General features: G+C 52.4%; 1 protein-coding gene across 1 annotated transcript in view; it reads right to left on the bottom strand.

Annotated features, from left to right (window-relative positions):
* clybl (citrate lyase beta like) overlaps window positions 1–2,500 on the bottom strand; it is a 99,585-nt gene that overhangs the window by 59 nt on the left and 97,026 nt on the right. The window contains exons 7-8 of the mRNA XM_056289998.1: window positions 2,061–2,185; window positions 1–279 (exon numbers count right to left, since the gene is read on the bottom strand). The exon at window positions 1–279 is cut by the window's left edge and continues 59 nt beyond it. Coding sequence (XP_056145973.1) covers window positions 181–279; window positions 2,061–2,185 — 224 coding nt within the window. The 3' untranslated portion in view covers window positions 1–180. The remainder of the gene's footprint in view (window positions 280–2,060; window positions 2,186–2,500) is intronic.

The following is a 2,500-nucleotide window of genomic DNA, read 5'->3' as shown; positions in this document are numbered from 1 at the left end:
ACATCAACGCCGGTGACAAGTTTACAGCCCGTTTCCATGATCCCTCTACAGGAAGCACCGTGGGCAGAGTCAGCTGGACTTCCACTCCATTACCGTCAACACACACGTCCTCGTGGTCATCAGCTCTCCTTCGGCTTCCTGCGCTGCCGCGTGTGCGGCATGGCGGCTCCTCCGCTGGGTTTACTGCCGCCGCGGCACGGCGGCCAACAGACTCACGATGTTCTGCGCCTGCTTCAGCGAGGGCATGTCGATCATACTGCCCCGGAAGGTGAACGCCCCCTGGACACGACCCCAGACAAAGAGAGAACAACGTCAGCACGCACAACCGGAGAACAAGCCAGGCTGCACACACACACACAGGTTAGATCTGCTACCCAGGGTGCAACAGGAAGACTGATGTATCGTCAACGTTGTACCCAGATGAACCGAGTCAACCTTCTCTGAAAGACGGCGGCAGCGACGCCCCGCGTTGCGTGACAGACGGCGGTCACGGAGACGGCAGCGGATTGTGTTGTGTGTTGAGTGACAGTTGCAGCATGCAGGAAAATCGGTTTGAGGAGTTTTCGTCAGCGTGGTTTGCGGCGCCGGCTCGTTTTACATGTGGCTGAATAATTCATAAGTGTCATCACATTGAGCGGCGATGACGGCCAGCAGAGCCCTGACCGTTCCCCGATCGGCCATATTAAACAGGAGCCCACAGACCGCGGCTGCTCTCGCAGAGGATGCAAATCAATTAGGAAGCCGCTTTTCACAACCCAGAGCCGTGTCACGTATGGTAGGCGTACATCAGGGATGTATGTGTCAGAAATCAGGTCAACTCAATTCCGTGTCAGTACTGCTTCAAAAAATTGGCTAAAAAAAAAAAATCAACAAGTCAGGTGAAATTTTTTTTTTTTACAAAAAAAAAGAGTAAAAATCAGCAGTCTTCAGGGCGATACTGTGGTGAGAATCTCATTCGTGTTGCGAGACAAAGGGACCGACCCTGCCCTCCGTTCAAACCCCCCTAATCACATGAACACGCACACACACACACACACACACACACACTCCAGGACAGAGGGATGGGTAGGACACGAGTCCCCCGGGCGGTGCTTAGCGGCAGCGGGCCTGGCAGGGAGAGCGGTGTGGGCAGATTGTGTATTACCTCAGCAGACGTCCAGCAGAGCTCAACACACAGGATCCAACCATGCACTAAATTAGGAACAATAATATTGTACACTTAATTGCCCCCCCCCTCCACACTCCCCCCTCCCCCGGCCGGGTGCCTGCGTCGTCTCTGAGGTGTTCAGAGTATTCGAGTCCTCTGGAGTCGCAGCGACGTGGATCGGTCCGGTTCTCCGGGCGGAGGAACTCCCGCGTCTTTCCCGCCGAGCTGTCTGTCAAATCCCGCCCGCCACCGCCCGCTCCCGCACAGAGGCTCTCCCAGCGCTCTGTATGGCAGACTACGGAATAAACCTTTGCTTTTCTTTTTTCCCTACTGTGACTTGCTGCTCGAGGCATCCGCGGCGGTGTTAATTAAATGCTCAGAGTATTTTCTTAACTGTAAAAACAAACAGGTAAGTTTTCACTTCAGACGAAACCGGATAGACTGACTACGGAGGCTCGGGGTGGAAAACGGCACCGGACAGAGTGAAAATGAATGGGGGGGGGGGTGATTCAGAGAGATTAAAATGTCAGACCAGCCTCTAAAAAACCATTTGTTGAGTTGCAGTCAGATGGAAAAGAGGAAACGGCTTGGGTAAAAACTCCGAGAGACACCCGGCGAGTGGGCCGACAGGTCTGGCTGATGGGAGCGACCTCAGTCCTTGCAGCCACACTCTGCAAAAAGGTCTCTCCAAAGCCGCCATGGCACACTACACCTCATACAACAGAAAGAGTGACTAACAGAACCGGGCTCGCACACGCTAACAACACATAACACGCATGTCACATGACTGATTCATAACCTTATTCCAGTGTGATGAAGAGCTGTCCTGACATCATCATCATCGTATAATGGGAATAAGTGTCATTTGTGTATGTAGGTACGTAGTGTTGGGCGGTGGGTGTTGTTACTTCACCTTTCCCTCCGTCTGGTGCCGGTCGAAGGCAGCGATGAGCTCTCTGGCCCACTCCACCCGCTCCCGGCTGGGGGAAAACTCCTCCTGCACGGCCTCCACCTGGCCCGGGTGGATCACCTGCTTCCCTGCGGACAGTGTGGTTGGTGGTTATGGTACATGCATGGCAGTGCTGTGGGTTAATAAGCAAGGAAAGATGCCTTTTCTTATATTGATATTTTAGCACCAACTCAATACCGCATCATTTTGGGTAACTGGTGCAAAGAAAATAAAAAATTGAAAAATGATGTCAAATGTAAAATTTGTGACCTATCATTAATTTTGGTCAACTGAAAGGCCCCCAGGTATTCTGTGTGTGTGTGTGTGTGTGTGTGTGTGTGTGTGTGTAAGAGAGACAGACAGAGAAAAACAGACAGACAGACAGACAGACAGACAGACAGACA

The sequence above is a fragment of the Lampris incognitus genome, chromosome 11 (assembly GCF_029633865.1).
Source record: "Lampris incognitus isolate fLamInc1 chromosome 11, fLamInc1.hap2, whole genome shotgun sequence".
Taxonomy (NCBI): domain Eukaryota; kingdom Metazoa; phylum Chordata; class Actinopteri; order Lampriformes; family Lampridae; genus Lampris; species Lampris incognitus.
Note: the sequence above shows the minus strand (reverse complement) of the source record. Positions and strands in the feature narration are given on the sequence as shown.